At 37.1% G+C, this 23,473-nt stretch overlaps 1 protein-coding gene across 8 annotated transcripts in view; it reads right to left on the reverse strand.

The window, feature by feature from the left end:
* Positions 1 to 21,433, reverse strand: part of LOC131028839 (DNA repair protein REV1) — a 189,645-nt gene extending 168,212 nt beyond the window's left edge. For 2 of the 8 annotated variants that reach the window (XM_059221380.1, XM_059221381.1), the window contains exons 1-3: positions 21,056 to 21,433; positions 9,089 to 9,157; positions 8,858 to 8,975 (exon numbers count right to left, since the gene is read on the reverse strand). In XM_059221380.1, coding sequence (XP_059077363.1) covers positions 8,858 to 8,975; positions 9,089 to 9,157; positions 21,056 to 21,201 — 333 coding nt within the window. In that variant the 5' untranslated portion in view covers positions 21,202 to 21,433. Of the gene's footprint in view, positions 1 to 8,857; positions 8,976 to 9,088; positions 9,158 to 12,927; positions 13,065 to 21,055 lie in introns of all 8 variants that reach the window. The other 6 variants (XM_057959200.2, XM_057959198.2, XM_057959204.2 and 3 more) reach the window with 4 other exon arrangements.
* Positions 21,434 to 23,473: the final 2,040 nt, after the last annotated feature.

Consider the following 23,473-nt stretch of genomic DNA (forward strand, 5'->3'; position numbering starts at 1 on the left):
ATGCCACTATTTGAACATAAGCCTTGCCCATCACCTTTGTTGACATATTTGTGGCCTTAGGTTTTGGTGCTAGTCTTTCGGATGTGTGAAGATACATGTTTAAGCACCAATAGGCTTAGCACAAAAAAGGTGGAATTATATGCATAGGCACTTATAGGCTTGGATGAGAATGATCCCTATGATTACTGGACTGCACAAGATGAGGAAACCCCATGTTCACAAAGCAAGCTATGGAGGGTGTAGATGCAACAAAAGCAGGAGAGTTTGGCTTGCAATACACCATTGATCATTGTAGAAGATGTCCCAAATGACACAGAAGAGTTGTGACATCTAGTACAGGGGTACAGTCACAAGCATTGCCTTATAGGCTAAGCAAATAGCCACAAATGTCATGCCCCCTATAGCGAATACAAATCTGCAATAACCTGATTAACAAAAGAGATAGAAGGACATTGCATGCATTTGGTTCAGCGATTGGTTAGGTATCATACCCGTGTTAAGGATAGAACAATGTGCAGTCACCACATGTTAAGGAAGAAAGCTGCAAGTGCGATTCATTAAGATAATGGATTAGACACCAAATGGTTTGTTAAGGCAACAAACTAGAAAAGAGCAGCGATTACGTTCTAAGAGGAGACGCCACCATTCAAGGGAAAGGGTCACCCCCAAATAACACATCCTTTCAGCAATGGGAGGAAGATATTAGAAGAGAGGATGGGATGATAGAGGACGCCATCATCAATCATCCGAAACACACATCTGCAGAAACAACCATAGTCGATATCAGCAAATCATTAAATCAGTCCAGCAGACCGAACCCTTAAAAGAAGGTCAAATCCATTAAGCAGATCACACAGCAAAAGCATTTCCCATAAGATAGGGAACAGCAATCACAGAGGAAACCAGTCCAATTCATCACAGCAGAACTCTAATCATTTCAGATTATTATTATCGGATATATATTCAGTGGTATACTTGATATTTCTGCCAAATCATTGTCTTATATATGTATACATGTTGTTTATCCATAATAAAGAATGTTAAAGTATATGTTCTTATTATAGAATATGAAATGTGCTTGATTGACTGAAACCCACCTTGTAGGAAGGGCCTGGGGTGTAAACAAAAGGGGTATACAAGGCTAAGTAAGTAGGCCATTCTAGAGTTGACCATAATGGCTCCTAGGACCAGAGCGCACCTACGTAGAGCACCAAGTAACCCACTTACGAACCCCACCCAACTCCAAAAGATGGCAAGTGTCTTTAGGAGATGAGACATTGATGGGGAAAGTAGGTACAAGTCACCACGCAAACAAGAGGGCTGTGGTAGACATCCATTCTTGAGCTCAGTGTAGGAATGGCTTCGAGCGGACCCATCACATCTCTTCCTCCAAACCCTTATGTGCTTGTGTAGTCTATGAATATGATGTAGTATGCCTAACCCCAATGTATGTGTTGTCTATGTCATGATTGCAAGGTCCAGATCCAGGATCACATTATTAAAGATAATATTTACTTGGTAAAATGTATCCCTAACCCTAATTTGTTGTAATTGTGATTTAGGGCAAGTTCTAGGGCAAATTAGGAAGGGACCATTACAATTGGTATCAAAGCATCTTTCCTACCATCTTGTGAAAGGTAGTTAATGCAAACTAGCCAAAGGGCCCAAAGGGCTTTAGAAAGAGAAAGAAGAAAGCTTGCATCCGCCAACCATACTACACCAAGCAACACCATGGGCAAACAAATGAGCAATGAGTTGAAGGCCTTCATGGAACAAACCACTCAAGCTCTCATGGAACAAACCACTCAAGCCCTCATGGAACAAAACATGAGGAATAAAAGAACCACCCAACTTCTCCTTCAATATGAGTACCAATAATTCTCCACCCAACCAAACCAATAGAAGGGAAAATAACTCTAACCACTTTGAGAATAATAATATCTCCCCAAGGGTATCCAACCCTAGGCCAACAAGACCTCCCTCCCTACCTAGGGAGAAACACGTGGAAGAGGAAGCAAATGTACCACCCACAGATAATGTGGACGAAATAGTGGAAGCATACCATAGACTTGATCCCGAATCTAGGAGAAATGTCTCTTTTAAAGAAAATTGTGATGCCAAAATGAGAGTTGCTCCTAACAAGAAACGGAAAGGGCAACATAACAAAGACCTAAAGGAAAGGGTGAGTAAGATGACCCTTCCTAGCTTTGATGGATTGGGAAAATTCATGGCACATTCATAAGTCCAAAAGTTGGACACTTATCTTTCACTAAGCCCATGACAGAGGAAAATGCCATAAAATTTGTTGTGCTCCATTTGACAAGAATCGCCCATGAATGGTGGCACCATGGCCTCATTACCCAAGGTCATCAATACATAACCACTTATGACAAATTTAAACAAAAACTGATCAAAAGATTTGATCAAAGGTATCCAAAATGGTATTTCAAAGAATTGACTCAATTAAAGCAGCAAGGAACAGTGGAAGAATTTGCCACCGAATTCCAAAAGTTAGTGTCATGGTACCAAAAATCTCTCAAAGGAGACTCACTCACTTATTCATGGAGGGGTTCAAACTTCAGATATTCAATCAAGAGCATAATAAGTGCCCTAGACCCAACAAATCTAGAAGAGGGAATTCAGAAAGCAATGAAAGTTGAGACTAACCCATCAAAAGACAAGCCCAAAAGTTTTGCATCAAACACACACTCCAAGTACCCTCATAAAGATGAAAGGCGTAAGAAGGAATTCTGAGGAAGACCATGCCTTCATTGTAATGAGAAATGGGAACGCGAACATTTATGTCAACAGCGAGATGACCTAAAAAGGAGGAATTTGTGCTTCAAGGGCAAAGAACCATGGGAACGTGGACACGTGGAAAGGGAGGCCGAGCCCATAAGATAGAAGCAACCACTGACAAGAGTATGTAACTTTAGCCACCATCTCTCAAACTTCCAAGCATCATCCATTTCGAATTAAAAGCACCTCAAAGGGCATAAGGTCTCTCGTTCATCGTGGGGCATCCCACAATTTTACTGATGAGAAATTAGTTGCAAGAATGAAAATTGGGAACCAAGAACTTTAAGGGATTTACAACAGCCACTACTATAGGAGCTATGGTTCAATTTACTAAGATAGTTCCCCAACTAAAAATGACCTTAGGGAAACACCCCATTAAAAAAGATTTCTATGTGGTAAAATTAGATGCCAATGTAATATTAGGCACTCCTTGGATATACTCTGTAGGATGCTTCATGTTTGACCTCCCAAACTTTAAAATTCGTTTCCAACATAAGGGACAAGAAGTCACCTTGAAAGGGTTACCTGATGGATCCCCAAAAGTAGTCTCCTACAAAAGAATGGAAAGGATTCTTAGACATGGACAAGGATAGTGGGCTGCACAATGTATGATCCTTGACAAGACCTCCACCCATGGCAAAACAATTCACATTGACATCCAAGTATTTGATGATATTCCCCTAGGGCTACCCCAAAAAAGAGAATTTGAGCATACAATAGAATTGGAAGAGGGGGCAAAACCTGTAATCACCATGTCCTACCGACAACCTCGTAAATTCAAAAAAGAGATTGAAAAAACCATGAAGGAACTACTAGAAATGGGTCATATTCAACCTAGTTCCAATCATCATTCGTAATACTAGTCAAGAAAAAGGATGGTATCGTGAGAATGTGTATAGACAATAGGGCTTTGAACAAGAAAACAATCAAAAACCATTACCCTATACCAAGAATTGATGAGTTACTCAATGAACTCCATGGAGCTAGATACTTCTCCAAAATTGATTTGCAATCAGGGTATCACAAATAAGGATGAGGAAAGAAGACATTCCTAAAGCCGCTTTTTGGTGTCATTATGGGCACTTTGAGTTCTTAGTCCTACTTTTTGGACTAACAAATGCCCCAGCAACATTTCAAATCATGTATCAATCATATATTCCGGGAACAACTAAGGAGGTTGCTACTCATATTTTTTGATGGCATTCTTATCTAGAGCGAAACATGGGAAGAGCATCTCTAACACACTAAGGAAATCCTAAAAATTTTGGAACAAGAATCCTTGTATGCTAAAGCTTCAAAATGTGAGTTTGGTCTGAAAGAAATCATTTACCTAGGTCACAAGATAAATGCGCAAGGGGTTAAGTGTAGATGAAGAAAAAATTAAAGTCATTGAGGAATGGACAAAACCCAAAACCCTAACACAACTAAGGGGCTTTGTGGGACTATGAAATTACTATAGATGCTTTGTCAAAGGATTCTCCAAAATAGCAGCCCTCCACTAACAGACTTGACCAAAAGGGGGGCCTCTGTGTGGAGTGAAGTGTCTCAACAGGCTTTCAAAAGATTAAAAGAAGCAATGAGCTCATACCTTGTTTTAGCTATCCCTGATTTCACATTACCCTTCGAACTACAATGTGATGCTTCTAGGGAAGGAATTGGAGCGGTCCTTATGCAAAATAACCATCCCATTGCATTTAAAAGTCACAAGCTCGCCGAGACTGAAAGGCACCACTCAATCTATGATAAGGAGATGCTAGCTATCATGCACACCTTAGCCAAGTTTCGACAATATTTGGTTTGTGAGAAATTCAAAGTTAAGACTGATCACAATAGCTTGAGGTTTTTTATGAATCAAAGAGACCTAAATGACAGACAACAAAAGTAGGTAAGCAAAAATATCAATATTGAGTACATAAAAGGGACAAATAATGTTGTAGCAGATGCTTTATCACGAGGACCCTATTTGTACACCCTAACAAGCATTACCATAAAATGGAAGAATGATATCATTGCAGAATATGTCAAAGACCCACAAGCTAATGGTATCCTTGAAGGAAGTTTACCCAATGAAGAGTACAGAGTAGTGGAAGAGCTTATCCTATATAAAAATAGGATATTCCTTGTGCCCAACTCGAGAATGAAGGAAAAAATCCTTAGGGAATAGCACAACAACCCCTTAGTGGGCCACCAAGGGTACTATAAAACTTACAAACAAGTGCAGGAGAGATACTCTTGGAAAGCCTCAAGAAAGATGTCCTAAAGCATGTAACAAAATGCATGACCTGTCAAAAAAATAAATTGAGCAAAACCACCCAGTGGGTCTTCTACAACCTTTGCCCATTCCAAATCAAAGATGGGAAAGCATCTCAATGGACTTCATAACAAGGTTACCTAAAGTTTAAGGGAAGGATTGCATTTATGTAGTAGTGGATCAGCTCATCAAGTACACCCACTTCATAGCAATATCTACTAAGTATCGGGCTCCACAAATAGCGGAAGTATTCTTTAAGGAAATCTTCAGATTACATGGTCTTTCAAAAAACATTGTCAGCACCCAAGAAAGCCAAATCCTTAGCCTACTTTTGCAAGAGCTCTTCAAATTAGCAAGGACTGATCTTACACCCAGCATGTGTTATCCCCCAAACGGATGGGCAAACTGAAATTGTTAACAAGTGGATAGAGGGATACTTGAGGAATTATGTCACTGGCCAACAGAACGCATGGATAAAATGGTTGCATCTTGGTGAATATTGCTATAACACCACTCATCACATGTCAATCAAGATGAGTCCATTCAAAACATTGTATGGTTACAAACCCACCTCCTTCGAAAGTTTGATTTCACAACAAAGCTAAGTACCAAGGGCAAAAGATTCCGTACAACAAAATATGGACGTTATGAATACCCTCAAAGACAACTTAAATCAAGCGCACAATCAACAAAAGATCTATGCTGATCGAAACCATACCGAGAGGACATTTGAAGTTAGAGAATTAGTATTCTTGTGGCTACAGCCATATAAGCAATCATCCATCAAGGTAAGCAGAGAAGAAAAACTAAAACCCCAATTCTATGGGCCTTATAATATCCTAAAAAAGATTGGTGAACTAGCTTACAAATTGTAGTTGCCCAAGAACAACCGTATTCACAACACCTTTCACGTGTCAAAACTCAAGAAAGTGTTAGGCAACAAGTTGTCCCATGTGTAGAGTTACCCCTGCTTGACAACGAGGGTAAACTAATTTGGAACCTGAAGCAGTTTTCAATATGAGGGAAAAGCTATTAAGGAATAAGACTTTCCCTGAATCTTTTTATCAAATGGAAGGGTTTACCTGAGCAGGAATGCTACGTGGGAAGGAGGAGATCTTCAACCATCCAAATCTGAAATTGCTCGAGGACAAGCAATCTTGAGGAGGGTAGACCATCATGCCCCCTATAGCGAATACACGTCTGAATGAAATTAACGAAAGGAAAAGAAGGGCATCGCATGCATTTGGTTCAGTGATTGGTTAGGTATCATTACCGTGTTAAGGATAGAGAAAAGAGTAGTCACCACATGTTAAGGAAGAGAGCAGCAAGTGCAATCCATTAAGATAATGGATTAGACACCAAACGGTTTGTTAAGGCAATAAACTAGTTAAGAGAAGCGATTAAGTTCTAAGAGGAGACACCACATTTCAAGAGAAAGGTTCACCCCCAAATAGCACATCCTTTCAGCGATGGGAGTAAGATATAAGAAGAGAGGACGGGATGATAGAGGAGGCCATCATCAATCATCCAAAACACACATCTTCAGAAACAAAGTTGATATCAGCAAATCAGTCCATCAGACCAAACCCTTTAAAGCAGGTCAAATCAATTAAGCAGATCACACAGCAAAAGCATTTCCCATAATATAGGGAGCAGCAATCACAAGGGAAACCAGTCCAATTTATCACAGCAGAACTCCAATCATTTCAGATTATTATTATCAGATATATATTCAGTGGTATACTTAATATTTCTGCCAATCATTGACTTATATATGTATACATGTTTACGCATAATAAAGAATGTTTAAATATATGTTCTTATGATAGAATATGAAATGTGCTTGATTGATTGAAACCTAACTTTAGGAAGGGTCTGAGGTGTAAGCAAACAGGGTATAGAAGGCTAAGTAAGTAGGCTATTCTAGAGTTGACCACAGTGGCTCCTAGGATTAGAGGGCACTTACGTAGAGAGCTGAGTAACCCACTTACAACCCCCACCCAACTCCACAAGATAGCAAGTCTCTTTAGGAGATGAGACATTGATGGGGAAAGCAAGTACAAGCAGCCAAGCAAACAAGTGGGCTGTGGTAGACATCCACTCTTGGGCTTGGTGTAGAAATGGCTTCGGGCGGACCCATCATGTCTCTTCCTCCAAACCCTTATGTGCCTGCATAGTCTATGAATGCGATGTAGTATGCCTAACCCCAATGATTGAATATATATATATATATATATATATATTTGCATATTTGAATCCAAGGTCACATTATGAAAGATAATATTTACTTGGTAAGATGTAACCCTGACCCTAATTTGTTATAATTGTGATTTAGGACAAGTACTAGGGCAAATTAGGAAGGGGACATTACACACAATCAAGAGCAAAGACTAAACCATCTCCCAAAAATTCCACTAGAATGGGCAAGAGAAAATTGTGAACTCTTGTCATCTGTAACTTGTCTCGATATGCAATTTACGAAGACAATTTTCAAAGACAATCATCATAAATTCATAATAGTTATCAACTAGCTATCATGTTCATGTGGTAATACAATGTTGTACTCAATCTGTGTTCAAATATAATTAAAAACAATTTGCCAACATTTTGTTAGCTCATTTGATACATTTTGTAACTGCATTTTGAATAAAATTTGTGGTTTATTAATCATAAGTATTTATCTAAGTTTTCACAGTTTTATGGAGGATGTCCTCTTTGGCAGTTCTAGTGATAGCATCTTTCTTTCCTTTCTTCTAATTATGGTTTTAACTTTTGCATTTATCTTTCTGAAGATTTGATATTTCTCACTCAATTTTGCTTATATTGATTTTCAAGGAAAATTGCAATAATTCCAAAGAATATAGTATGTTGAGAGCAAACATATAAGTCTTCAGTGTGCATGATGTTATGAATGAATCGTGAATTATTTTGTGTGAAACAAAATAAAAATTGATTTTATCAATATATAAACAAACAATGTTTGTCGTTTGTTGTGTGTTAATATGAATTGTTTAAAAGAATCATAAATTACTGGTAAAAGTTATCTCTAAGATCTAAACAACTATGACATGACAGAAGACATTTGCATTTTCCAGTTAAGCAAAGTTATGGAATGAACATAGAGTTTCAACTAAAAAGTGCCCAGCTGTTCATGAAATTTGTTACACCAAATTGGTCTTAAGTGTAGGACAAGCCACTGAGCAACATTGCAGATCCAAATAAAATGAAGAAAAATTGTAGATGATTTTCCCTGAAAAAAAAGCAGTTGCAAATTTTTGCCACAAAAATACTAAAAAAGGGTATTAGATTAGGCCAGTATTTTCCTCAGAAATGGCCTAGCTATAGATAGTTAATTGTTTGCTTGAAGGCTAAACCAAATGAAGGACATTCTTCAATAGCAGACATGAGATTCAGAAATATAATGTATGCAAGAATTGAAATTTTCCAGGACTCTACATTACGTAAACATCTAAAAGCTTCTCAATCACACATTGTCTTCACTCAACTTGTTTAGAGCCTATTACAGAGCAGAATTATATTTGTAGCTATTATGGGGACATAATTGATAAAAAATTGTTGTTGTATTTACGAATGATCATGAAGATCATTATAAAGAATTACAAAGAAATACAAAATAGAAAGTTTCTAATAAGAAACTAAAATTACAATATATTACATTATTGAGCATTAATAACTTACGAAAAGATAATATTAATAGTAGCAACTATGCAAAATTGCAAACTATCCTTTCAATTCAACAAGAAATAACATGATATTAAACATTTCTTGAAAAAGACAAAAGAAAACCTGATTTGAAGGTATGGTAAATCCATCCACGAAAATTGAAATACCACCAAATAAGCCATTGGAATTTCCGGTACCAGATACATTTTCAGATGTGGAAGGCAAATCAGTGATTGCATCACTGCATACAAAAAAGAGATTGCCACAGTAAATTAAAAAGAACTAGCTATAATTTGGGACAGAACATCAAAAACTATAAATCAAAGTAAATCAAGTAAAATAAACTGGCCCTACTTGGGTAAACTGTTTTCTGCTTCTGATTGAAATTGAAGCCTAAGCTTGCGTTCCTTCTCAGACATATAACTGAAATGACAATAACAATGAAAATATTAATATAATTTTACAGCTAAAATCAAGTGAAGTATATTATTTCATAATAATATACACATCTGTCCAACTGTAACACGATAATTTTGTTTCATAATAAAAAGTATATTATTTCAGCTTAAGCTAAAAGATCAGCTGAGGCCTCAAAATGTAAAAACTGAAACCTCTTAAAGCATGCCAGTCTACTAACTATAGCAATGCATTTTTTATCAATGACAGAACAGTAAGTTCTATTGGTATGACAAACATGAAAATTACATTGTAGCTAATATTTTCCCATTAACAGTTGAATTCAGTTAAGACAAATAAACTAAAAGATAACAAAGTTTCCATTGCTTAAGACATATTTATTCTATCAGAAAAATATAATTTCACTTGCTGCTAAAACTGCAAGTTATTTTCACAAAAAATCATAAGAAAAAATAAATTTAAAATTTAAAACAGTTCATTTTCCCAGTTACAACAGAAATCATGGCGTTTACCTAAGTACATGATAGTATGGACTGATGGAGATGCCAATAGGTGTCACACATCCATTCAGTTAATTATATTGGATAATGTGGATAACTTGTGTAAGTTATTAGTTTTGTTAATGAGTTGGTCTATGTTTGGTATCAGTAGTTTACCCCTCCATTAAATTATTATGAGGCGACCTAGATACAAAAGGTGAATATCATCTTAAGTGATATTTGAAGAGTATTGTATGTGTTTGAGATCTCATGTTGAGGATATAGCATGAGATGGCTTCTTACATCAAGAATATTGTATGGTGTTTGCCTACCTAAAGAGTTTATTCTTTTCTGAGTATATTGGATATAGGGCATCTTGAGACACAAACATCTTCTGCGTTATGTACGATTTATTTTATTCTACATATTATTGCTATTATCTCACACATTTCAAATATCATGTGTAGATCCTAACAAGTGGGTATTACAGCATCGAATTAGGCAAAGTGGTACTTCTTATTTCCCCATTATTTTATAAAAGATTATTCTCCTCACATAGAGATTCCATAAGGAGATCCTGGAGTCATTAGAAAGAGATTTTTGAGAGCTTTCTGAAATGTGATTATCACGGAGCAGTAAAGTTGACCCTGAGAACCTGATCTCTGATTAATTTTGTGGCACAAAATTAGCACAAAAAAGCAGTCAACTTCTGAGGCTTCATTCTCCTCACAAAGTAGCCTAATTGAAGCAACCTTGGTCTTGTTGGAAATATATTTCCAAGATCTTTCAGAAAAGTGGCCATAATAGAGATTTTGAGCAACATTAAATGAGTGGTGGCTACCTAAAGAGGGCCTTCAAAAACTATATCTGACAGTTTTTCAAAACAGAACCCTAGCAAAATGTTGATATCATGCTTTTATTTTTGTACTTATTGTGGAGAGGTTGATCAACAGAAAGCATGTTAATCAAACCATAGTTCCATAGGGTTAGGCAAGCTTGATGGCATGGGTAATATTAGGGCCATTGAATGATTGATAATTTGATATAATATATATAACTCTATGGAAATCAACCTTGGCATGTTTCATTGCATCTTAAAGGTAAAGCAAGGGCATTTTCTCTAGGTAAGTCTCTTGGGAAAAAATGGTACAGGATTTCTTAGACGTGGAGAAAGCAAGAAGAGAAAATAATGTCAATGCATGCAACAATAATGAGGAAGAGGAGAAATAGGATCAAGCATGGAAGCAAATATATTTTAAAAATTACAATTTATTGCAATAAACTATTTCTCATATAGTATAGAATAGATAAAGATACTACAGTTCTTATAGTATAATATAGCTATAAATATTATCAATGTTACTTTTGAATCTTTGATAGCATAATTGGTACAAATAGTATGTTATTAATATAGTTTCTAGAATATAGTTTAAAAAATACACCATATTAATATGCTGTAGATAGTATAGTGGTAATATAGCTTTTTCAAATATCTTTGAAAAATAAATTAATCTAATGTGATATCAATATAATATAGTTTTTTGGCTACAAATATATATTTTGTATGAATGTACTCAAAACATACGAAACCCTCCCTAAAAAAATGGTCATACCAAGACATTGTATCCACATACTTGATTCCAATTTTGACTCAATATCATAGGTAAAATGTTCAAATATTTGAAGATTTGAAACTTAACATGGACAAATATTTATATTCCAATTTTTTAACTTCAAATATTGTTTTTGAATATCCTTTGATAGTCTAATTATTGTGATAACAATTCCATTATCCAAGACTATTTTTATTAATATTCAATGTCTTAAATTATCCAACAAGTTGCCTTGATGAATTGGTTAGTGGATGCAAATAAACAATTGGAAAATCCAAACAAAATCTGATGGGATCTTGTTCCATGGGATAACTTCATTGGTTCCTACAAAGGTCACATAACAACCCAGCACCAATAGATTCCACGTTAGTAGGAGACATGGTCAAATAGCAACAAGATGTCAAGATTAATTAGTGGACAATTCACTCAAAGATCAACCATAGGAAGAGCAACCAACAAATAAAAAATTCCCAAGAGTAACAAACCTAAATAAAGAAAGACCCTGGATATGGAAGATGGCATCAATTAAAGATAACTGCCAATGGAGAAAGTCATAGGTGGCAAGGAAGTTCCACAGAGGTCAACATTGGGTACCAGGTTGAATTGGAGCCCAAGCATTTACTGAGAAAAGTGGCAAAGAGTCAATGAGGAAAAACCACCAAGAAAAGTGTCTAATCCAAAAGAATATCAACCCAAAAAAATTTGGATAAACCAAGGTACTTTTGGACACCACCTACAATGAATCCCAAGAGGATGTCGCCCACATAATATGCTGCCACATTCAACCAACCCAAGGAAAACAGAAGAGAAACCTAAAAGTTAAATAAAGGTCAGACATAGCTGCAGGGAAAGGTAGTCAACATTATCACAACAAAAGTTCTGATTCTTCTGACAAAAGTACCTCAAGGTTATATGACACACAGGGGAAAATATATAAGTACTACACAACTATGGTGTCAAGTGGGTTGACTTTGTGGCTGCCACCAATTGGAGACCAATGCTCCAGCACCAAGCATAAACCAAGTGGTAGCCTAAGTTGTGGCTGGGAGACACCACTCAAGTTGGGGATGAGTTGATGGATCATAGTCCTTCTTTATCCCTAATTCACTCATGCCCCTCCAAATTGCTTGTGATAAAATCTTTAGTTATAATCTAGGTTGTACAAGTAGTCTAGTTAGTTAAATGTATGTTAGTGTAGAGAGGTGACCAAGCGAACAATGCAATATGCCTAACAAACATTAGTAGAAAAGGATGCACATGCATCACCCCGATATTCCCTTCAGACTGAAAATGCCCACTGTGAGGCTAGTTGGATGGAACAACTTTCCTAGTGGCTTTGTCAGGCCTTGTCAAAGTAATTGCAAGGGCATGTGTCGCTCAATATTAGTGACTTGGTATCCATGAATCTTTAGGGTCAAATAGTTCGATTGTAACTCATTTACCCAAGTGTGAATGTTCGTTTTATATGCCTATGTATACGCATCATATCTCTAGTTGTAACCCTATAAGTAATGTGATATGCTATTCAAATAGAATATTGCAATAGATTTCATAGAGGCCACAAATTAGATAGGGTATTCCCAAGGATATACCTAAACAGTATTCCCAAGGATATACCTAAACAGGTATTGAAATCACTTAAGATAAGCAATAATAAAACGAATGATAGCTAAACCCAACTCACCTACTCAGCCCCTCAAACTATCACTGGACCAAGCAAACTAGCTATCTCTAACCCTTATACAGCCAATACAACACCTTGGATGCATGTGCAAGGTAGGGTGAATTCCATGATTCACAAAAAATGGTTTCCTTTACTCCCTGCAAACAGTGAAATCATAAACAAAAAAACTGACACTGAAATAAAGTAAGTTTTATGATTTTGTTTAAATGTAAAGCGATTGGAACACATACAAAGAGAACGCTATCTATTCTAGGGCAACAGAGTCACAGTTAATAAGGGGAAATAGCAAGAAAAGGTGACAATTGCAGGTGATCTGCTCAGTAATCCATCAATGAATTATACAAAGAAATATCATTTGAGCTTTATCTACTTAGTAATCCATCAATGAATTATCCAAACTCATATGCAAACACAAAAAGAGCTGTTTCAACACATTTATAATAGATTTAGAATTTGTCACATTCCTCTAATGGTGATTACATTCACAACAGCAATTGTGCTGAAGAAAACATCTTAAAATGATACATTTTTTGAGTTTAAATACACATCAATGGAGACATAAAACTGAAAATGACATTACAACATTCCTTTTACAGTAAGAAAACATACCTTGCCTCCTTAAAACTACTCTACCATTGATTTTTTGCAAGTTATGCCCTTCTGAATATTCTTCTGCTCTTCCAATATTGTCCAATAATGAAAAATGAAAACTAATCGCCTAGAAAAACTCACAGCAGAAGCAAACCCTAGGTTGCCGCACTATAGCAAACTCAAAACACCATGGCTAAGGAAATCTCCCTCCAAAAATTGGCACCCCAGATTGATCGGCATCTTACGCTAACATCTACAAATTGGTGCAAGAATGGAAGCCACAAACAAGTTCAGAGGTTCCTAGGGTTCCAAGAACAAGGCAAACCTCTGACCAACACTACTATTTTTTTCTAAGGCACCAAGAAGAGTCAACAGTCAACAACAGGGAAGGACTTGGGAACTCGTCAGCAGTTCCATCAGTTCCCGGAACTACCGTTGGCGTTAACAAAGGTTCACAAAACCAAGAAAACCTTTGACCAGCAACAACTTGCATGTTTTTGCTCCAAACTTCCCCAGATCTTGAACACACATACCCATTTGGTGTTTTAGAAAGTAGAGGGAAGAAAACACATCCCCAAATTTTGGAATTATTTGATATTGGGAAAATGACTAGGACAAGGGAGGGGTACACACAACCAAGGGCAAAAACAATGGCAACCCTAATGACTTGTCTCAAATCAGTTACCTGTGAGGGACCATAAATGGGCACATAATGGGAAGGGACTCGAGCATAGCGCAACAAAAAATTTGTGTCCAAACAATTCCAAAGTTGCAGCAATGCAAAGGACCATCACACAATCCACCAAAAAACCTTAAGGATTCTAATATAAGTCAGATTCATTCCTTAACTGCCAAGTGTCAAGAGTCAAGACAAGAATGGTTTAGAGGAAAACAAATTTACCACTAGTTACATAGATCAAAATTGTAAGGGTGGAACCAAAGCCTTAGATAAAACCAACGATTATACATTCAACATCCAGAAAAGGGTTTGCACCCAACTTGCCATAGTTTTACACCCAAGAACTCCAAAACAAAATTGGATCCAAAATCATGTAGAATTAAATTTGTAAAGGAATTTCTGATCCACATGTAAAAGTTTTAATAAATTCCTGGTTTAGTCTTGAATCTTGATAAATCAGCAATAATGATAGAAGCTACTCACACAATCTGCAGTACAACTGCTGATATTTTTGACCATTGATGACTACAAGCCTCCCTAAAATGATACTCCAAACCCTTGGAACAATAAGCAATTCTGCAACAATATAGAAGGTTTTATTGATACCTGCCCTAGGGCTTTTGCAAATTGAAAGATGATTCAAAATTGGAAAGAATGTAATCTACAGTCTCTTGCCACTTAAATTGTAGAGGGCATACCATGATACTCCATTAGTTAGAGATCAAGGTTACTATAAAGCATACAAGCAAGGGAGAGATTTTCTTGGAAAGGCCTCAAGGGGGATATTTTGAAGCATATTAGGGAATGTATGTATGTCAAAGAAACAAGGTGGAACAAACATTTCCCACATAATTGTTACAACCTTTGCCTGTACCAAATCAAAAGTGGGAGATGTAGTGTCATAAATTGTAACCCCTTACAATTTCCCTCATTTTTTGTAGCCTTGCCCTAATGTGTCTCCTCCTAGCTCTTTTCCAAGCCTATTTTTGTCTTTGTACTACAAAACTAATATCATATGATGATATGGTAATTTGAATCTGAAAAATAAATTGAATGAATGATTCAATAATCAGATATTTACATTGAATGTACACACATTTATATAGAGGTTACAAGACGATGTTCTATAAATAGAACTAGTAGTTAAAGTGAAATCAAATAAGCTAAAAAGCTTGAAAAGCTAAATATAGCTTAAAAGGCTAAATAATAAAAAGCTAACTTAACAAGCTAAATAAGTCGACTAAAAAGCTAAATAGCTAAATAAGTCGACAACTAAGATGATTGCTAAAAATAGAAGATGACCATTATAGAAGATATTAATATTATTTTAACACCCTCCCTAATGGTCATCGTACTCAATACCCTACAAAAGACATTGCAGGTGTTATGATCACAAATCAGCAAACCCTTTTACAGAAGAGTACCAAAAGCCATCCAAGCTAATGTAGCCTTCACACGCGAATTAGAGATCTGGCACACACGAATTACTGAAGCCTGAAACAATGATTTTGAGGAAAAAATCAGCAAACCCTTCTGCAGAAGAGTACCAACTCCAAAACTGACTACAAGATACCACGGTTGCAGATGTACGCCCTGGCAGGTGCAACCCAAACTAACTGCAACAAAGCTCAATTTTTTTGGAGAAAAATCGATCAAAACCAAAGAACTTCGCGAATCACAAATCCCACGCGAACTTCGCGTATTACAAATAATTTTTGAGGAAAAAATCGTAAAAACCAGCAAACAATTTTTGAAGAAAAAATCGTGAAAACCTAGAAATCCCACGCAAGCTTTGCGGATGATAGATAATAATTTTTAAGAAAAAAAAATTTGAAACCCTGCGAACAATTTTTGAAGAAAAAAATGTGAAAACCAACCAAGCAGGAAATTTGCTTATCACAAAGCATAGAAGGCTGACTCCTCCTCTCCAGAATGCTCTGCAACATGAGCCTTCTCTTGTTCCTGAGACCCTCCCAGCCTAGATTGCACGGATGCCAACAATTTCCTGCAATCTTTCTTCATATGGCCAAACTGGTGACAGTAGTTACACTGTACACTTTTCTTCTTCAAAGACTGCATATATTGACCTTGCCCCTTCTGCTGGAAGGACTGACCTTTACCCTTGTTCTTATCCAAAACTTCAGCTGTGAAGGCTTGTCCAGTGGACGAACTAGCGTTGCTTCCAAACTGCTGCTTCCATCGATCCTGTTGTAGAAGCTTGTTGCAGAGATCAGGAAACTTCAGATCAACACTAGTAGATGAGATATTGAGAGTATCAATGAAATGCTCGTAGGATCTAGGAAGGCTTTTCAGCGTGATCACTACCATATCCTCTTCCACCATGGTTCGGCCTATAGCTTCCAACTGGTCACAGATCTCCTTGATCTTCGTGAGATGTGCCTGGATAGATGACTTCTCATCCATCGTGATAGAAAACAACATATTCTTCAGAAAGAAAGCTCGGCTCTTGTCGAACGTTTCATGACGATCCTTCAAGAGATCCCAGATCTCTTTTGTTGTTTTACCTGAAGGCACCTGTGGGAGTTGATCATCTGTGACGGAGAGTTTGATAAGCATGACAGCCTCTCGATTCTTCACATCATGTTTGTCTCGATCATCACCTTTTGTTGTAGGACGAGATTCCTTGCCCAAAACAAGCTGATCAAGGCAACAATACTCAAAGATTGATAACATGCGATGTTTCTAGGTGTTGTGGTTGAGGTCGTTGAACTTCTGACTGTGTTCCAACATGATTTTGGTCAAAGATGCCATCACAAAAACTGAAGTTGAACATGGTCAACCTAGTGAAGGCACAAAGAATGAGACAGAAGATTCTAATTAAAAATCAGAATAGAAGTAGCTGCTAAGAAAACTGAAACCCTATAGGAGAATTCTGGCACAAATTCCAAGGCGCGAATTTCGAGGTTTGGAAGAAACCCAAAAATTAAAATTTTATGCAAACAAAACCCAAAAATTAAAATTTTCTGCAAACTTAAAATAGCATAAATGGTGCCCACCACGCTTCCGCTGCGCCACTCTGATGTACAACATAAACAGCGTCCAGAAGACACCAAAATTCCTGATGTCCACAGAATTAGCAGAAATCACTGACTGTTTTTAAATTCCAAGGCAAATTCGCTACACAAAAATTGAGGCACACAAAAAAAATCTGAGACCAACCCAGAAAATCTCTCGAAAAACCCACCAAGAATTTGAAATCAAAATGCAAATCCGATGGCTCAAAAATCAAGGCATGAAAAACGATGCACCCAGAAAAATATGACGACGACCAAATTGAGGTCTCGAAAAACCCACCAAGAATCTACAACCAAAATAAAAATTTTGACTTGAACTGAAGGGTCAAAACCCTAGTCGAAAATTGCGGAAACCCTAGGAAAATTTTCAATCTACAAAACAAACCTCAAGTACTCAATCTCTTCTTTAGGGAAATCTTCAAATTACATGGGCTACCTAAGAACATTGTTAGTGACAAAGATAGTAGATTACTAAGTTTATTTTGGCAAGAACTCTTCAAATTGGCCGGAACAAATCTCACCCCAAGCACTAGTTACCACCCCCAAACAGATGGGCAAACCGAAATTGTAAACAAGTGGCTTGAAGGATATTTACGAAATTTTGTCACAAGGCAGCAAACAATATGGATCAAGTGGCTACACCTAGGAGAATATTACTACAATACTACTCACCACATGTCAATTGAGATGAGCCCCTTTAAAGCACCATATGGACATGAGGTGGTATCATTTGGAGATTTGATTCTTACAAAAAGCAAAGTCCCTGGAGAAAGATACTTGGTGCAACAAAGTGTAGATATTTTAAACACCCTCAAAGACAACTTGCATCATGCTCATAACCAACAAAAATTGTATGTCCATCGTTGAATATCCAAAAGAACCTTTGAAGTTAGAGACTTAGTCTTTCTAATGTTGCAACCTTATAAACAATCCTCTATCAAGGGAAGTGGAGTAGAGAAACTCAAGTCATAGTTATATGGACCATCCAAAATTATAAGAAGAATCAGTGAGGTTGCTTATGAATTGGAGTAACCAGGGATCAATCAAATTCATAATGCCTTCCATGTATCTCACCTCATGAAGATGCTAGGTCAAAACATTACACCATGTCTAGAGTTACCCCCACTAGTGAAGAAAAAATAATTTTGGAACCTGAGGTCATTATTGATATGAGAGAAAAGAAATTAAGGAATAAGGATATTCCAGAGTATTTAGGCAAATTAAAGAATTTACCTATGGAAGATGCTTTCACTTGGGAAGGAGCAGAAATTTTTAATCATTCCAATTTAAAATTGCTTGTGGACAAGTAATCTTGGGAAGGACGGACTGTCATCCCCCTCCATATACAAAATAATCGCAGCATTACTAAATAAAAGACCCAGGAGTTCAAATAAAAAATACTAGTAAAGGGCCAACCACGGATTAATAACATTATTAGTGACTAAATGAAGAAGGACGACCAAGGGAATATAAAAACCTGCAATTTCTTAGAGCAAATAAACAAGGTAGCACTTGAAATGGAAGGGATGCATCCCTTGCAACATGGAAAGGTGTGACTCTTCCTCATTGAAAGATATAAAAGGGAGGACAATTCATTGGTGGAAGACATCAAGGATTAGAATTCAAGTAACATTGGAAAAATATAGAGTGGCAGATCCTCAATTTAAAGCAACAAATCAGAAATTAAGAACAACAATCAATAATAGTTAGAAAATTTAACTATTGCAGCCATTTGTGAATATTTAAGAATAAATTTATTATTTCATCAAAGAGGTATTCTATTAGAATCTAGCAAATTCCTTAAGCAATCGATTGAGAATTTATGGAAGTGTTCCAAGTCCACGAGAGATGAGAGGATGGCCCCCCTCTCATACTCTTATCAAGTTGGCCAAGAGTTTGAAGGATGGCCCACCTTCCATGTGCTTGAGCTTGATCAAGGAGGATGACCCCCCTCCAAGGTGGACTGGGAGTTGTAAGGATGGCCCCCCTTACATGCTTTCAGCAATATTGAGGATGACCCACCATAATATTGCTATTTACAAGTATTTCTAAGAAATTCATTATGTGATTGGCTTTGAGGATTGTACTACAATGTATTGAACTGAATATCATTTATGCTATGATGAATTGAACATAAATAATAATATGATCCGAATATTATCATAATTTCTTGTTACTTAAGATTACCAATATCAGATTTTAGTGATTACTATTATTGCAGGTCAAGAAACCACGATTATCCGCAAAGTGGACATTCCATCAATGCCAATGAATAAGGAGTAATCATTCAACTAAATTCGCCCATGACTCAAACCCAACCTCATTCCTTATGATTGTTGGTCTTTTGGATGTGTTGCCTAGCTTTTGATCTCCTTCGGCAGGGCACAGATTTTTTTACCTTCAGCTGAGTGTAGATCCTCTATTTAGCATGAAAAAGTTCTCATATTTAGAAGGATTCTGAAGATTTGTTGTTCTAGAACAAGGTGCTTTCTGTATTCCCTTTTATTCAATCTTGATTAAGTTATTTGAATTTCGGACGGCTTCATTTCCTAAACTTGGCACTCCACCGAGATGGATGTTTGTAAAGCCTAGAAGCTTCTCTTATTCTATAAAGAGACCTAAGGCCCATAACCATTTGAGCAGTTTTGAGTGTGGTGTGATTCATTTCAGTATAGATGATACATTTTTGAGAGTTTGTTGTTCATATTTTCAACAGCGTGCGTTGCAGGTTCTCATATTCAGTTCTGTTGTTTCGATTAAAGATTTAATTTCCAGTTAGGAGTTAATTTTCTGAGTGCAGGAAATACTCACCGTGATTGAAGATTTAACTTGGTACCAAAGCCACATTGATTAAAATCTTGTAGGCCTGTGTGTAGATTGTGCTACTACCTATGAGAAGGAATAGTCGAAAGGACTTCAATGCCCTTGCTTCAGTGATTGCAGTGATTCAGACTTGTGAGAGGTCAGGTGTGATGCCCTAAGTACTCCAATGATTGAACTGTTGATCCAAACCTATGACAGGCTGCTGATTTGAGTTATTCCCAGCTTATCTGTTTGGCTTTAGTCTGTTCCAGAAGCTGCAAGTAGTACTAGTCTCAATCTCAGAGAGTGACTGTCTAAAGGACGCTTCCAACTTTGCACATTGGAAGTGCAGATTGCAGATGCTACTAGAGGAGGTTGATCTTTGGAGTTGTGCAGAGTCAAAGGTTGCACCTCCTATTGATCCTGTTTAGTTAGCCGAACATAACAAAAAGTCGGCAAAGGGGAAGCGAATCATCCTAGATTCGGTGAAAGACCGTTTGATACCTCACATCACAGAGATAAGATAGTGAAGAAGATATACAATGCCATAACCACTCTATATCAAAGTGTGAACATTTCCCACATGATGTTGCCAAACAATAAACTCAATGCCGCACACAAGCAATATAGACATGGTGTCCAATTACGTAAAGAAGATCATTGAAGCCTCGAATCACTTAGTCTTAGCATATAAATAAAACTAAAATTAAAAATGCTGATGAGATTGGTCCAAAACATCTGACGGTTTCAAAATCTCCCACGTGTCTTTTCCTAGAAACCTCGTGTACAAATTATGTATTGAAGCTCGAATTAGCTATTCTTAGCATGTAACTAAAAATTAAAATTGAATAATTCCAGCAACGGATACTAGTGCGGTGGTTTTTAAAATCTCATACATTTCTTTGGGAGCCTCCTCTCAACAATTATGAACGGTTGAAGCATCAATTATCTTATTGTTTAAATCAACACATTAATATTTCTTTTGGAAATCAGTCACCCCAAAAAAATTGGAGAAACGCACCTGCCGAAGTCCTTGAATGCAGCGCTGCCTTTGCTTTTGGAGGAGGAGACCGAATTGGCACCCCACACCATGCCCAGGGTTCTATTCCCATCACTTGCTCTCTTTCTTTTGGAATTTGGACGAAGTGAAGCTCTTCCGTGGCTCATTTTTGTGCAATTAGGGTTCAAACGAGGCTCCAATTGGTGTTTGGAAAGGAGGAATCGAGAGCCAGTGGAAAACGGGATTTCAGTTGTGCTCTCGAGAGGAAGAAGAAAGGCGGGAGAAACCGAATTAAATGGTTGTCTGCTTCACAATTCTTGGTGCTACTTCTCTGTGATGATGACAACTATGCTCCTTTTCCTTTTTTTTTCACGACAGTTGTGCTTTTTGGGGGGCTTATTTAGGGAAGAGAAGATTCAAAAGGATACTAAAGAAAGTAAAGCCTTGTAATAATATAAAATGCATGCTCAATGGTTGAATTATTGGATTGGATTAGAAAATTTGAAAAAATATTAGGGTATTAGAAGTGTCCGTGGTGTTACGATGGTGTGAAGTTTGGGATGGTAACAAATATAGAGATTACAGAATGGAGGAAATAGGGGTTCTTATGCATCTTAGAGCAGTTGTTCATAGGTTGTATGAGGAGGTTAAAGTCAAAATCCATCCATACTACATCTGGCATCTCTGAAAGTTTTAGGAATGATATAGGGGTCAAGCAAGGGCGCTCTTTGTTCCCTACACTCTTTGGTATATACATTGACAAATTTGAAGAATGGTTAAACCTTCGAGATGGGGATGGTGTTCATTTGGGTGAGTTTGTGATAAGGCTCCTTTTGTATGCAGATGATGTTATTTTGATTGCTAGGTCTGCTCTTGGCTTACAAGAGCACTTACACTCTCTTGAGTAGTTTTGTATAACAGTTGGTATGCAGGTCAACGTTATCAAGACAAAAGTGATGGTTTTCTCCAACAAAAGAAAGAATAACAAGCATAAGTTCTTCTTTGAAGGCAGTGTTTTGGAAGAAGTGGCAGACTACAAGTACCTCGAAATTGATTTCAACAAAAACCTAAGTTGGGAAGGTTGTAGAAAGAAGAGAACGATGGGAGGTTGGAAAGCATTATATGCTTTTCAAATTAGGTGCAAAGAGGCAGAGTTATGGGATTGGAAGACTACCCAAACTCTCTTTTTTTTTAGTGCTTTCAGTTGCACTCTATGGCTGCGAAGTATGGGCCAGCAGCACCTTTGATTTACAGTGGAAACAAATTGAGCAGATCTAAAAGCGGTTGATTACAAACAAGTTCAAACTCAAAAGCTTAGTCTCGTATGATATCATGTTGAGTGAAGTGGGGGTTGCGTTGATGGAGGCAATTGCTTTAGTGAGGCTTATTTGTTATTTGAAAATAATTGAGCAAATGGATGAGGGTAGATGGCCTAAGGTCGTCTTCAATGACACATTATGCGACATAATAGCAAATGGCTTAGAAAATGGGATATATACTTGAACATGTGCCCCATGAATAGCAAGAGATAAAGGCGTGTGTTATAGATAAGTTCCACAAGCGCACTTGGGGTAAGGAGCTAGGGAGAAAGAAAAAGTATTATATTGAAGAGTTCAACCCCTTGTGTGACCATCAGCAAAAAGTGTACATAGCGACCAATTTATTGTGGAAAGCCAAAAGCCTCATTGCTCAATTAAGAACTAACTCCCATCAGCTTCGATGTGAAACTGGGCGTTGGAAAAGACCAAAAGAAAATTAGGAGGAAAGAGTGTGCATTTTCTACACTTCAGGTAAGGTTGAAATAGAAAAACACTCCATCCTAGAATGTGACGCTTTCAAGGACAACAAGGACAGTTATGAAACCACTCTTGCGGACTGCTCTTGGGATAATTTATTCAATGAGGGGTGTGTGGAGAGACTAGGGGCTCTCATCATTTCGTTGCACAAGAAAAGAGGTGTAATGCAAAATTTGATTACTGAAGGGGTCTGTCCCATAGGCTATACTTAGCCTCGTGGACGTTAAAATAATGTATTTCTTCTTCTTCTTCAGAAGCATCTAATCATAAGTAGTCTTAAAAGAAAATCATTTGTTCCTTATAGGAAAAGAAAATCATCTATTTTCTATGAAATTGTGTTAGCCGAAGTTGGTGCCTTTTCTATGGAGACATCTATGATCTGATTGCTAAGTTATTTGAAGAGGCTAGAGAGCGTGGAGCTATCTCATTGGTCCAAAATGGTGGCAGAGATAAATTTGTAGAAGGAAGAGCATGTGGATGAAACAAAATGATAAAATGATAAATAAGTAGGGTATCACTATAAAAGAATGTTCAAATAACAATGGGACAATCAAAAAGTATTTGCAATAAAAAGTCAAAGGAAGCATGTGGACAAGGCAACTTGGGAGGAAAAGAGAATAGTATATTAGGCATTTCAATCCTT

This window comes from Cryptomeria japonica, chromosome 5 (genome assembly GCF_030272615.1).
Source record: "Cryptomeria japonica chromosome 5, Sugi_1.0, whole genome shotgun sequence".
NCBI classification, from domain to species: Eukaryota; Viridiplantae; Streptophyta; class Pinopsida; order Cupressales; family Cupressaceae; genus Cryptomeria; species Cryptomeria japonica.